At 44.8% G+C, this 13,898-nt stretch overlaps 1 protein-coding gene across 2 annotated transcripts in view; it reads right to left on the bottom strand.

Annotated features, from left to right (window-relative positions):
• The window catches only part of LOC115195568 (protein eva-1 homolog C), a 205,602-nt gene that overhangs the window by 15,914 nt on the left and 175,790 nt on the right, over positions 1-13,898 (bottom strand). For both annotated transcript variants that reach the window (XM_029755555.1, XM_029755565.1), the window contains one exon: positions 9,859-10,002. In XM_029755555.1, the coding sequence (XP_029611415.1) occupies positions 9,859-10,002 (144 nt within the window). The remainder of the gene's footprint in view (positions 1-9,858; positions 10,003-13,898) is intronic.

Genomic DNA, 13,898 nt, shown 5'->3' with positions numbered 1-13,898 from the left:
TTTCTAAGGCTTCCATTGGCTCTCTAAAGCCGCCAGAAAGTGGAATGGGGTGTCTGCTGTCTCTGGGCAAAGTACAGCAGCAGAGTTTGTAAGTGGTCAGCCTGGGGACAGTGAGACTGAGATGCGCATTCACCGGACTTCACAATTTTTTTTTTCAGCCTTTGAATGAATACAACGTTGCCCGGTTGGAATATTATCGCTATTTTACGAGAAAAATAGCATAAAAATTGATTTTAAACAGCGTTTGACATCCTTCTAAGTACGGTAATGGAATATTTAGACATTTTTTTGTCACAAAATGCGCTCGCGCGTCACCCTTCGGATAGTGACCTGAACGCACAAACAAAACGGAGGTATTTGGATATAACTATGGATTATTTGGAACCAAAACAACATTTGTTGAAGTAGAAGTCCTGGGAGTGCATTCTGACGAAGAACAGCAAAGGTAATCCAATTTTTCTAATAGTAATTCTGAGTTTAGGTGACCCCGAAGTTGGCGGATGTCAAAATAGCTAGCCGTGATGGCCGAGCTATGTACTCAGAATATTGCAAAATGTGCTTTCGCCGAAAAGCTATTTTAAAATCGGACATAGCGATTGCATAAAGGAGTTCTGTATCTATAATTCTTAAAATAATTGTTATGTATTTTGTCAACGTTTATCATGAGTAATTTAGTAAATTCACCGGAGGTTTTCGGTGGGTATTCTAGTTCTGAACATCACATGCTAATGTAAAAAGATGTTTTTTGATATAAATATGAACTTGATTGAACAAAACATGCATTTATTGTATAACATAATGTCCTAGGAGTGTCATCTGATGAAGATCATCAAAGGTTAGTGCTGCATTTAGCTGTGGTTTGGGTTTATGCGACATATATGCTTGCTTGGAAAATGGCTGTGTGATTATTTGTGTCTATGTACTCTCCTAACATAATCTAATGTTTTGCTTTCGCTGTAAAGCCTTTTTGAAATCGGACAATGTGGTTAGATTAACGAGAGTCTTATCTTTAAAATGGTGTAAAATAGTTGATTGTTTGAGAAAATTGAATTGTGGTATTTTAGTTGGTTTTGTATTTCGCGCCGTGCAATGCCATTGGCTGTTGGCTAGGGGTTCCGCAGGCGGAACGGGGTTCCGCTAGCGGAACGTCTGTCCTCAACAGCTTAATGAACTGGAATTATAATCACCGGAACCGAGAAAACCAGCCTCCTGGTGTATGGTTTTCTGCTTGTTTATAGCCTCGTAAAGTTTGATAAGTGCCAGCTTATTGTTTTTCTTGTCCTGAGTTGGAATATATACAGCAGTCACGATAACAGCTGAAAACTCTCTTGGGAGGTAGAAGCTAAGAACCCTGGGACTTCCTGACAGGTCGCCCCCAGGTGGTAAGGGTAGGTAACAACACATCTGCCACGCTGATCCTCAACACGGGGGTTCCTCGGGGGTGCGTGCTTAGTCCCCTCCTGTACTCCCTGTTCACCCACGACTTCGTGGCCAAGCACAACTCCAACACCATCCTTAAGTTTGCTGACGACAGCAATGAAACAGCCTATAGGGTGGAGGTCAGCAGGACAACAACCTCTCCCTCAATGCGAGCAAGACAAAGGAGCTGATCGTGGACTACAGGAAAAGAACGGCCGAGCACTCCCCCATTAACATCGACGGGGCTGTAGTGGAGCGAGTCGAGAGTTTCAAGTTCCTTGGGGTCCACATCACCAACAAACTATCATGGACAAACACACCAATACAGTCGTGAAGGGTGCACGACAAAACCTTTATCCCCTCAGGAGACTGAAAATATTTGGCATGGGTCCCCAGATCCTCAAAAAGTTATACAGCTGAACCATCAAGAGCATCCTGACCGGTCGCATCACTGCCGTGTATGGCAACTGCTCAGCATCTGACCGTAAGGCGCTACAGAGGGTAGAGCGTACGGCCCTGTACATCACTGGGGCCAAGACTCCTGCCATCCAGGATCTATATACTAGGCAGTGTCAGAGGAAGGCACAAAAAATTGACAAAGACTTCAGTTGTTAAATATGCTTTTTGTTGTAGTCACGACAGACAAAGATATATAGTTAAGCAAACTTAATTATGCATGTTGTCAGCCCGCACATCCAGTACATGAAGACAGTAAGCAACAATTGGTTTCCGTTTCCTGCGTCACATCAACATGAGTAACATCCCTATTGCTACACCAGTCACCCAAGTCATAGAATGTTCTCTCTGCTACCTCACGGAAAGTGGTACCGGAGCGCCAAGTCTAGGTCCAAAAGGCTCCTTAACAGCTTCTACCTCCAAGCCATAAGCCTGCTGAACAATTAATCAAATGGCCACCCAGACTATTTACGTTGACCCCCCCCACATTTTTGTTTTTACACTGCTGTTACTCGCTGTCTATTATCTATGCATAGTCACTTTACCCCTCACTACATGTACAAATTACCTTGACTAACATGTACCCCCGCACATTGACTCGGTACCGGTACACCCTTTATATAGTCTCGTTATTGTTATTTTATTGTTACTTTTTATTAAATGTTTTACTTTAGTTGATTTACTAAATATTTTCTTAACTCTATTTCTTGAGCTACGTTGTTGGTTAAGGCCTTGTAAGTAAGCATTTCACCTGTTGTATTTGGCGCATGTGCCAAATAAAATTTGATTTGATTTGAGGGTTGGCATTAATCCATCAGGTATTCCACTGCTCTAGAGTCAGCACGTCATTTGCTGTTGATGAATATTGGATTTGGCCAATGGAATGGAGGGAAGAGGTGGCCGGTTTTCCCTTAGCCTTAATCTCGCCAGGACTCCCCTCTCCTGCCTCTTTTTTGCTGACATATCCTCCTGGGTTGTCTGAAAATTGGCTCGGAATTACACAAAAAACTCTGGGCAGATGAGTCGAAGTCAAAATTGAAGTTAGTAATTGCTGATCAAAAGTTTTTAACAATCATAAGAAATGATAGCGGATACATTTCGTTAAAAAAAAGGTAGGATCAACGCCAAAATAATCACAAAATAGCAAAGTTGGTTCGGAGCTCTTCCTCCTCCTTCTATCCCTCTCTTATTCTATTCTCCTAATCAGTGTTCGACTGGTGGGTAGGCCTATGTAGGGACCGTAATTAGTGTTTTGGACTCTGCCCATCCTATCTTCAATAATTTTGCTTTGTTTGTGTATCCTCCTCTCTCTCTCTAGCTCTCCATCTCTATATCTGAATTTCCCTCTCTCTCTCAATTTCCCCCCTCTCTCTCTCAATTTCCCCTCTCTGTCTCTCAATTTCCCCTCTCTCTCTCAATTCTGTCTCTCTCTCTCAATTCCCTCCTTCTCTCTCTTTTAATTCCCCCCTCTCTCTCGCAATTTCCCATCTCTCTCTCTCAATTTCACCCCTCTCTCTCATGCTGTCTCAATTTCCCCCCATATCTCGGTCTCTCTCTCTCAATTCCCTCCTTCTCTCTCTCTCAATTCCCCCCCCCTCTCTCTCAATTTCCACCCCCTCTCTCTATCAATTCCCCTCCTCCCCTCTCTCTCTCTCAATTTCCCCTCTCTCTCAATTCCCCCCTCTCTCAAATCCCCCCTCAATATTCCCTTCTCTCCCTCTCTCAATTTCCCTCTCTCTCTCGCTCTCTCCCTCTCAATTTCCCCTATCTCTCTCTCTCTCTGTCTCAATTTCAACCCTCTCTCTCTCAATTCCCCCTGTCTCTGTCTCTCTCTCAATTTCCCCTCCCTCTCTGTCTCTCAATCCCCCCTCTCCCTCAATTCCCCCCCTCTCTCTCAATTTCCCCCATCTCTCTGTCTCTCAAACCCACCTCCCTCAATTTCCCCCTCTCTCTCTCTCTCTCTCTCTCTCTCTCTCTCTCTCAATTTCCCCCCTCTCTCTCTCAATTCCCCATTTCTCTCAATTCCCCCCCTCTCTCTCTCTCTCTCTCTCTCAATTTCCCCCCTCTCAATTTCCTCCCTCTCTCTGTCTCTCAATCCCCCCTCTCTCTCAATTCCCCCCTCTCTCTCTCAATTTCCCCCTCTCTCTCTCTCTCAATTTCCCCCTGTCTCTGTCTCTTTCTCTAAATCCCCCCTCTCTCAATTTCCCCCCTTTCTCAATCCCCCCCTCTCTCTCAATTTCCCCCCTCTCTCTCAATTTCCCCCCTCTCACTCTCTCAATTTCCCCCTATCTTACTCTGTCTGTCTCAATTTCACCCCTCTCTCTCTCAATTTCTCCCCTCTCTCTCTCTCTCAATTCCCCCCTCTCTCAATTCCCCCCTCTCTCTCTCTCAATTTCCACCCCCTCTCTCTATCAATTCCCCTCCTCCCCTCTCTCTCTCTCAATTTTCCCTCTCTCTCAATCCCCCCCTCTCTCAAACCCCCCCTCAATATTCCCTTCTCTCCCTCTCTCAATTTCCCTCTCTCTCTCGCTCTCTCCCTCTCAATTTCCCCCTATCTCTCTCTCTCTGTCTCAATTTCAACCCTCTCTCTCTCAATTCCCCCCTCTCTCTGTCTCTCTCTCAATTTACCCCACCCTCTCTCTCAATTTCCCCTTCTCTCTGTCTCTCAATCCCCCTCTCCCTCAATTTCCCCCCCCTCTCTCAATTTCCCCCCTCTCTCTGTCTCTCTCTCTCGCAATTCCCCCCTCTCTCTCAATTCCCCCTCTCTCTCTCTCTCTCAATTTCCACCCTCTCTCTGTCTGTCAATCCCCCTCTCTCTCTCAATTTCCCCCGCTCTCTCTCTCTCAATTCCCCCCCTCTGTCTCTCTCTCTAAATCCCCCCTCTCTCAATTTCCCCCTTTCTCAATCCCCTCTCTCTCAATTTCCCATTTTCTCCCTCTCTCTCAATTCCCCCCTCTCTCTCAATTTCCCCCCTCTCACTCTCTCAATTTCCCCCCTCTCACTCTCTCAATTTCCCCCTATCTCTCTCTGTCTGTCTCAATTTCACCCCTCTCTCTCTCTCAATTTCCCCTCTCTCTCTCTCTCTCTCTCTCAATTTCCACCCTCTCTCTGTCTGTCAATCCCCCCTCTCTCTCTCAATTTCCCCCGCTCTTTCTCTCTCAATTCCCCCCCTCTGTCTCTCTCTCTAAATCCCCCCTCTCTCAATTTCCCCCTTTCTCAATCCCCTCTCTCTCAATTTCCCATTTTCTCCCTCTCTCTCAATTCCCCCCCTCTCTCTCAATTTCCCCCCTCTCACTCTCTCAATTTCCCTCCTCTCACTCTCTCAATTTCCCCCTATCTCTCTCTGTCTGTCTCAATTTCACCCCTCTCTCTCTCAATTTCCCCCCTCTCTCTGTCTCTCTCTCTCAATCCCCACTCTCTCAATTTCCCCCCTTTCTCTCACAATCCCCCCTCACTCTCTTTCAATTTCCCCCCTCTCTCTCTCTCTCAATTTCCCCCTCTCTCTCTCAAAATGTCACCCTCTCTCTCTCAATTTCCCCTTCTCTCTCAATTCCCCTCTCTCTCTCTCTCTCTCTCTCTTTCTCTCTGAGTGCTGGGAACTTGATGAAATGACATCAGTAATTGATGATAATACAAAAAAGGAAAGGAGCCCAACATTCTGATGTACATATAACAACCCATTCATGCTAATGAAAATAATGTTCTCTCTCTGACTTGCTAGACAAATAATAGAACTAAAATTACTGCACATGCTGGGGCATATATTTGAACACTGACTTCAAATAGGAGTATATTTGAACCATGAATGACCCATTCTCTCTATTCTCTTGTTGAGAATATATGTTTGGGGGTGCCGGAGTCTGGTTAAGTGTAATTGCTGCCGACTCCGGATCCCCCCCCACGAGCCCCATCCTGGCTGCCCTGTGTAAGCCCTGCTAACATCTAGCTCCCTCTGTAATTTCCTTCTGTCCAATCAAAAAGTTTATGTCCAAATTATGAAATATGATTACCATTTTCTTTAAAGGAAAGAAACAAATATGTATGGGGGCTGTTTAGTGTAAAGTGGTCCCCTGAGAGAGGTGTGTGTGTGTGTGTTTGCATATGCGTGAGTGTGCATGCATGTGTGCGTGTCTGTGCACATGCAGTATGTGTGCGTGTGTATGCACATGCATTTGTGTATGTGTGACAGTGTCACTGCATGCACATATCTACATCTGTGTGTGTGATCTTTCACCTATGTGTGTGTGTGTGTATGCCTGCGTATGCCTGCATACTGCAATTAGCAGTACTGTAGAAACTATATACATAACAACGGAACGATTTGACTAGTGTAATGTTAGCTACCTACATAGTTGTCTTTGTATCAAGATAAAGGCATAGTACAGAGTAACTATCGAGGTTAGCTAGCCAGCTACATTTTCTAACATAGTCTACAACGCGCCCACTGCTAGCTAGCTAACCCTACCAGCTAGCTGTATCATTTTTAGTCAATAAGATTTTTGCAACGTAAGCTTAACTTTCTGAACATTCGAGATGTGTAGTCCACATGTGTAGCTAGCAGGACTGACTTTGTGTTAACTAGCCAACGTTTAATTACTTCTGCGTTATGAACTAGACACGGACACGAATGATCCATTGGTTGCTTGTTGTTACCAAGTATTGGTGCTAACCGTGTGTTATAGGATGCTAGCATGCTAGTTAGCTAGTTAGCTACGGCGTCATAGGACACGGTGCACTAGGTGGGTTTTCACGGAAGAATACTGTACCAAGTTATCTAGCGGAATAAACTAAGTTTGAGCCTATTCCTGGAAACATTGAACCACTGTAGTTTACATCAATTTTAATTTGTAGTGGTAGCTAGAAAAGTTATATTTTAGTGTTTTAGTGTTTCAGTGAATTGTTAGTGAGGGAGGCCCTGCTCTCTCGCTTCCCCAGTTGTTTAGTTAATTTTTCATGCCAATCTCCTTTGCATTAGCATAGCCTCTTCTGTAGCCTATCAACTATGTGTCGGTCTATCCCTGTTCTCTCCTCTCTGCACAGGCCATACAAACGCTTCACATCGCGTGGCCGCTGCCACTCTAACCTGGTGGTCCCAGCGCGCACGACCCACGTGGAGTTCCAGGTCTCCGGCAGCCTCTGGAACTGCCGGTATGCGGCCAACAAGGCAGAGTTCATCTCAGCCTATGTTACCCTCCAGTCCCTCGACTTCTTGGTGCTGACGGAAACATGGATTACCACAGAAAACACTGCTACTCCTACTGCTCTCTCCTCGTCTGACCACGTGTTCTCGCACCCCGAGAGCATCTGGTCAGCGGGGTGGTGGCACTGGAATCCTCATCTCTCCCAAGTGGACATTCTCTCTTTCTCCCCTGACCCATCTGTCTATCTTCTCCTTTGAATTCCATGCTGTCACAATCACTAGCCCATTCAAGCTTAACATCCTTACCATTTATCGCCCTCCAGGTTCCCTTGGAGAGTTCATCAATGAGCTTGACGCCTTGATAAGTTCCTTTCCTGAGGATGGCTCACCCCTCACAGTTCTGGGTTACTTTAACCTCCCTACGTCTACCTTTGACTCATTTCTCTCTGCCTCCTTCTTTCCACTACTCTCCTCTTTTGACCTCACCCTCTCAACGTCCCCCCCTACTCACAAGGCAGGCAATACACTTGACCTCATCTTCACTAGATGCTGTTCTTCTACTAATCTCACTGCAACTCCCCTCCAAGTCTCCGATCACTACCTTGTATCCTTTTCCCTCTTTCTCTCCTCCAACACTACTCACTCTGCCCCTACTCAGATGGTATTGCGCCGTCGCAACCTTCGCTCTCTCTCTCCTGCTACTCTCGCCTCTTCCATCCTATCATCTCTTCCCTCTGCTCAATACTTCTCCAACCAATCTCCTGATTCTGCCTCTTCAACCCTCCTCTCCTCCCTTTCTGCATCCTTTGACTCTCTATGTCCCCTATCCTCCCGACTGGCTCGGTCCTCCCCTCCTGCTCCGTGGCTTGACGAATCATTGCGAGCTCACAGAACAGGGCTCCGGGCAGCTGAGCAGAAATGGAGGAAAACTAGCCTCCCTACGGACCTGGCATCTTTTCACTCCCTCCTCTCTACATTTTCCTCCTCTGTTTCTGCTGCTAAAGCCACTTTCTACCACTCTAACTTCCAAGCATCTGCCTCTAACCCTAGGAAGCTCTTTGCCACCTTCTCCTCCCTCCTGAATCCTCCTCCCCCCCCTCCTCCCTCTCTGCGGATGACTTCGTCAACCATTTTGAAAAGAAGGTCGACGACATCCGATCCTCGTTTGTTAAGTCAAACGACACCGCTGGTCCTGCTCACATTGCCCTACCCTATGCTTTGATCTCTTTCTCCCCTCTCTCTCCAGATGAAATCTTGCATCTTGTGACGGCCGGCCGCCCAACAACCTGCCCGCTTGACCCTATCCCCTCCTCTCTTCTCCAGACCATTTCCGGAGACCTTCTCCCTTACCTCACCTCGCTCATCAACTCATCCTTGACCGCTGGCTACGTCCCTTCCGTCTTCAAGAGAGCAAGAGTTGCACCCCTTCTCAAAAAACCTACACTCGATCCCTCCGATGTCAACAACTACAGACCAGTATCCCTTCTTTCTTTTCTCTCCAAAACTCTTGAACGTGCCGTCCTTGGCCAGCTCTCCTGCTATCTCTCTCAGAATGACCTTCTTGATCCAAATCAGTCAGGTTTCAAGGCTGGTCATTCAACTGAGACTGCTCTTCTCTGTGTCACGGAGGCTCTCCGCACTGCTAAAGCTAACTCTCTCTCCTCTGCTCTCATCCTTCTAGACCTATCTGCTGCCTTTGATACTGTGAACCATCAGATCCTCCTCTCCACCCTCTCCGAGTTGGGTATCTCCGGCGCGGCTCACTCTTGGATTGCGTCCTACCTGACAGGTCGCTCCTACCAGGTGGCGTGGCGAGAATCCGTCTCCGCACCACGTGCTCTCACCACTGGTGTCCCCCAGGGCTCAGGTCTAGGCCCTCTCCTATTCTAGCTATACACCAAGTCACTAGGCTCTGTCATATCCTCACATGGTCTCTCCTATCATTGCTACGCAGACGACACACAATTAATCTTCTCCTTTCCCCCCTTCTGATAACCAGGTGGCAAATCGCATCTCTGCATGTCTGGTAGACATATCAGTGTGGATTACGGATCACCACCTCAAGCTGAACCTCGGCAAGACGGAGCTGCTCTTCCTCCCGGGGAAGGACTGCCCTTTCCATGATCTCGCCATCACGGTGGACAACTCCATTGTGTCCTCCTCCCAGAGTGCTAAGAGCCTCGGCGTGACCCTGGACAACACCCTGTCGTTCTCCGCTAACATCAAGGCGGTGACCCGATCCTGTAGGTTCATGCTATACAACATTCGCAGAGTACGACCCTGCCTTACACAGGAAGCGGCGCAGGTCCTAATCCAGTTCTCTCACGTCACCCCACTCCTCAGCACACTCCACTGGCTTCCAGTTGAAGCTCGCATCTGCTACAAGACCATGGTGCTTGCCTACGGAGCTGTGAGGGGAACGGCACCTCCGTAACTTCAGGCTCTGATCAGGCCCTACACCCAAACAAGGGCACTGTGTTCATCCACCTCTGGCCTGCTGGCCCCCCTACCTCTGCGGAAGCACAGTTCCCGCTCAGCCCAGTCAAAACTGTTCGTTGCTCTGGCACCCCAATGGTGGAACAAGCTCCCTCACGACGCCAGGACAGCGGAATCAATCACCACCTTCCGTAGACACCTGAAACCCCACCTCTTTAAGGAATACCTGGGATAGGATATAGTAATCCTTCTAACCCCCCCCCCAAAAAGATATAGATGCACTATTGTAAAGTGGTTGTTCCACTGGATATCTTAAGGTGAATGCACCAATTTGTAAGTCGCTCTGGATAAGAGCGTCTGCTAAATGACGTACATGTAAATGTAAATATGGGTATGTAGCAGCTCACCTGAGAGCAAAGACTCCGAGGTTATGACCGAGGTCCAATCAGGGGGGGCGCTGTCTCCAACCACGTTTGGGTCATGGGCACTGGGTGACGGGGGGTACACTGCCACTCTGGGGTTGGGCTCTTGCAACAGCAACTTCTTTGGGACTGGAGAGAGGGAAGGAGGGATGGAGGGAAAGTTTGAATTTCAACCCAAATTGATTAGAAAAATATATGATTCTCTACTCCCTGACAGTGAGATGGATAGTGAGAGAGAGTGAAGTTTTAACCTCAAACCAAATATCAAATACCTCAAACCAAATAGCCCAACATACACTGAGTGTACAAAACATTAGGAACACCTTCCTAATATTTAGTTGCACCCACTTTTGCCCTCAGAATAGCCTCAATTCATCAGGGTATGAACTCTACAAGGTGTTGAAAGCGTTCCACAGGGATGCTGGCCCATGTTGACTCCAATGCTTTCCACAGTTGTGTCAAGTTGGCTGGATGTCCTTTGGGTGGTGGACCATTCTTGATACACACAGGAAACTGTTGAGCATGAAAAACCCAGCAGCGCTGCAGTTAACACACTCAAACCGGTGCGCCTGGTGTCTTGCCCATTCACCCTCTGAATGGCACACATACACAATCCATGTCTCAATTGTCTCAAGGCTTAAAAATCCTTCTTTAACTTGTCTCCTACCCTTCATCTACACTGATTGAAGTTAATTTAACAAGTGACATCAATAAGGGATCATAGATTTCACCTGGATTCACCTGGTCTGTCTATGTCATGGAAAGAGCAGTTCTTAATGTTTTGTACACTCAGTGTATGTCATGCTCTGCTCATGTACAGAGAAAGATAAAAGGGAGAGAGAGAGACACAGGGAGGGGGGGCTCGGAAGGAGGGCGGAAGGACAAACAGAGTCACAACCCGTGATTCACCCACTTCTTCTGAGCCCGCAGAGGGCTATTCCAGAAAGTTACGCTTCTCTCCCCTCTAACCTCCCCCTCCATACCACGTCACAACATCCTGTGAGTCAGGGAAAACCGCACTCTCGACCCAGACATACACACAGGACCCACAATGCAACGGGGTCATACATTCCTTCCCCTCACATGTGGTTTTATGAGTCCAACCTGACTGCAATCTCTGGTCACCGTGTCTGTCCCTATCACGGATGATTTATTGCCTACAAAACCGTCCGCGTGTCTGTCTGTCTGCCTGCCCTCCAATTTCCACTGGCCCGCACAAAAACAACTAAACTCTGCAGTAGCACAGGCACTAATAATGAAAACTCATACAACAAAAGACAAATTCAAAATGTGATTCGGGGAGAAAAAGGAAATATTTGTTTGAAAGCCCTTGGTGTATAAACAAACTGATCACATTTCCTGAGACATTATTGGGCTGCGCTCCAAGAAAGATACAATAAAAGACCTGGCCCAGACCTCACATAGCCCATAGAGGCCTTAATTTCTCTGCAAATTAATTGAAAATAAAATACAGAAATATGATCTCATTTACATAAGTATTCACACCCCTGAGTCATGTTAGAAACACCTTTGGCAGCGATTACAGCTGTACGTCTTTCTGAGTAAATCTCTAAGAGCTAGACATTATTCTTTTCAAAATTCTTCAAGCTCTGGTTGTTGATCATTGCTAGACAGCCATTTTCAAGTCTTGCCATAGATTTTGAAGCCGATTTAAGTCCAAAACTTTAACTAGGCAACTCAGGAACATTCAACGTCGTCTCGGTAAGAAACTCCATTGTATATTTGGCCTTGTGTTATAGGTTATTGTTTTGCTGAAAGGTGAATTCATCTCCCAGTGTCTGGTGGAAAGCAGACTGAACCAGGTTTTCCTCTAGGATGTTGCCTGTGCTCAGCTCCATTCCCTTTATTTTGTATAATAAAAATCTCCCCAGTCCTTAAAGCTACCATATGTAACTTTTTGTGCGACCGAGACCAAATTCACATAGAAATGTAAGTTATATATCTTTCATTCTCATTGAAAGCAAGTCTAAGAAGTGGTAGATCCGTTCTTTTTGTGCTATTTCTAGGCTTACTGTTCTTAAGTTTGAAATACAATATTTTTGATTATGGAAAATATATTTCTCACCAGTTTAGATGGTACAATGAGTCTCTACACTAGACTTGCTTGTTTTGTCACATAAACTGAAATTAGGAGAACTATTAGAATTTTAGCAACCAGGAAATGGTGGAACGATTTCTGCATAGTGCACCTTTAACAATTATAAGCATACCCATAACATGATGCAGCCACTTGAAAATATTGAGAATGTTATGCCTGCATCTTTGTAGTGACTGGGTATATTGATACACCATCCAAAGTGTAATTAATAACCATTCTCAAAGGGATATTCAATGTCTGTTTTTTTTACACATCTACCAATAAGTGCCCTTCTTTGCAAGGCATTGGAAAACCTCCCTGTTCTTTGTGGTTGAATCTGTGTTTGAAATTCACTGCTCAACTGAGGGACCTTACATATTTTTGTATGTGTGGGGTATAGAGATGAAGTAGTCATTCCAAAATCATGTTAAACACTATTATTGTCCATGAAACTTATTATGTGACTTGTTAAGCAAATGATTACTCCTAAACTTATTTAGGCTTGCCATAACAAAGGAGTTGAATACTTATTGAATAAAGATGCAGCTTTTCATTTTTTATTCATTTGTAAACATTTCTAAAAACACCAATCCACTTTGACACTATGGGGTATTGTGTGTAGGGCAGTGATACAACATCTCAATTTAATCCATGTTAAATTCAGGATGTAACACAACAACATATGGGAAAAGTCAAGGCTTGTGAATATTTTCTGAAGGCACTGTATAAGTTCAAACAAATAAAATACAATTTTATTTGTCACAAGCTTCGTAAACAACAGGTGTAGACTAACAGTGAAATGCTTACTTACGGGGCCTTCCCAACAATGCAGAGAGAAAAAAAATGTAATATTAGAAAAATAAGAACACGACAAATAAATACATACAGTGAGGGAAAAAAGTATTTGATCCCCTGCTGATTTTGTACGTTTGCCCACTGACAAAGAAATGATCAGTCTATAATTTTAATGTTAGGTTTATTTGAACAGTGAGAGACAGAATAACAACAAAAAAATCCAGAAAAACGCATGTCAAAAATGTTATAAAAGGATTAGCATTTTAATGAGGCAAATAAGTAAAAGGGACATTTTTCCCTCAGTACAGTGCACGCTCATATATAACCTCAAGCATGCAGTACCCAATCATATATAACCTCAAACATACAGTACTCATATATAAACTCAAGCATGCAGTACCCAATGTTATATAACCTCAAATATAAAGTACTCATATATAACCTCAAATATACAGTACACACGCATATATAACCTCAAACATACAGTACTCATATATAACCTCAAGCATGCAGTACCCAATCTTATATAACCTCAAATATACAGTACTCATATATAACCTCCAATATACAGTACACACTCATATATAACCGCAAACATACAGTACTCATATATAACCTCAAATATACAGTACACACTCATATATAACCTCAAACATACAGTACTCATATATAACCTCAAACATACAGTACTCATATATAACCTCAAACATACAGTATACACTATAAACTAGGACTATTAATTAACTATCTTTTAGGCTATAGCGCATGTTCACCACATACAACAAAATGTTCAACAGTGATCTCAGTTTCATCCTTTTGAAGATCCTTACAACAGAACTCTGTACATTGTAGAGTATTGTTCACCACAAACAAAGCTTCAACCATTACCTCAGTTTTACTTTTCTGAAGACCTTTACAGCATGATCTATTCCTGTCAAACGTTCAGGCTCCCATTCAGTCTATTCAATTCAATGGTTGTGGTGTGTATAGGGCTAGCCACAAATTGAGATGAATGTCCAAGAAAAGACAATCTTGCAGTGATAACGTAATGATATAATGATGGGGTATATTTTGTAGGTGAAATGTGCAACAGCAAAGTTGAACACTCAGTCGCAAAACTCCATAGACTGCA

This window comes from Salmo trutta, chromosome 1 (genome assembly GCF_901001165.1).
Source record: "Salmo trutta chromosome 1, fSalTru1.1, whole genome shotgun sequence".
Classification (NCBI taxonomy): domain Eukaryota; kingdom Metazoa; phylum Chordata; class Actinopteri; order Salmoniformes; family Salmonidae; genus Salmo; species Salmo trutta.
The sequence above is the reverse complement of the archived record's forward strand: the minus strand, read 5'-3'. Positions and strand labels throughout refer to the sequence as shown.